Source organism: Capsicum annuum, unplaced genomic scaffold, assembly GCF_002878395.1.
Source record: "Capsicum annuum cultivar UCD-10X-F1 unplaced genomic scaffold, UCD10Xv1.1 ctg44125, whole genome shotgun sequence".
Classification (NCBI taxonomy): Eukaryota; Viridiplantae; Streptophyta; class Magnoliopsida; order Solanales; family Solanaceae; genus Capsicum; species Capsicum annuum.
Window position 1 is genome coordinate 1,491 of NW_025851633.1, and position 506 is coordinate 1,996.

Genomic DNA, 506 nt, shown 5'->3' on the forward strand with positions numbered 1-506 from the left:
GGGGGAAGGACAAAGGAAAGAGCGATGCCTGCATTAAGATTTAAAACTTGTCATCTACTTTCAGGAAATGTTTGGAACAGAGAACTTACAATAATACAACGCCGTATTCTCCGAAGATTGAGGAATAAGAAGAGATCTATTAAGAGAAAGATTTATTCTAGAGAAAATCTTAACAGTTACATCCAATCACAAACTACACGAAAGTTGTCCCTTTTTTATGGAGATTTACCCATCACAGAGATACACAGAGGAAGAGAACGAACTTCATATATCCCTTTTCTACTCAATCCAGAAACAAGATCGGACGTTATCCCGGTTCGTCTCCTTTTTTGTGAAACTATTCCTCAAGCAAGGCAGCCGATAAGTCATCAAAGGGTTTGTGTGAATAATGAAATGGTTAACATTACTCATTTTAAACTCTCCCACGGTGATATAATATCTTTTCAAGAAAATGATGCGAGAACCCGCGGTGAAGAAATAAAGAGATCCTTCTATATCGAAATCTC

At 37.4% G+C, this 506-nt stretch overlaps 1 protein-coding gene across 1 annotated transcript; it reads left to right on the forward strand.

Annotated features, from left to right (window-relative positions):
- Positions 1-6: 6 nt before the first annotated feature.
- On the forward strand, positions 7-501 carry LOC124892135 (ribosomal protein S4, mitochondrial-like; the record flags this gene model as incomplete). Its single annotated transcript, XM_047403548.1, has 1 exon — positions 7-501. A coding segment is annotated over exon 1 (477 nt), but the record flags the coding sequence as incomplete, so codon positions are not given.
- Between the last annotated feature and the right edge of the window lie 5 nt (positions 502-506).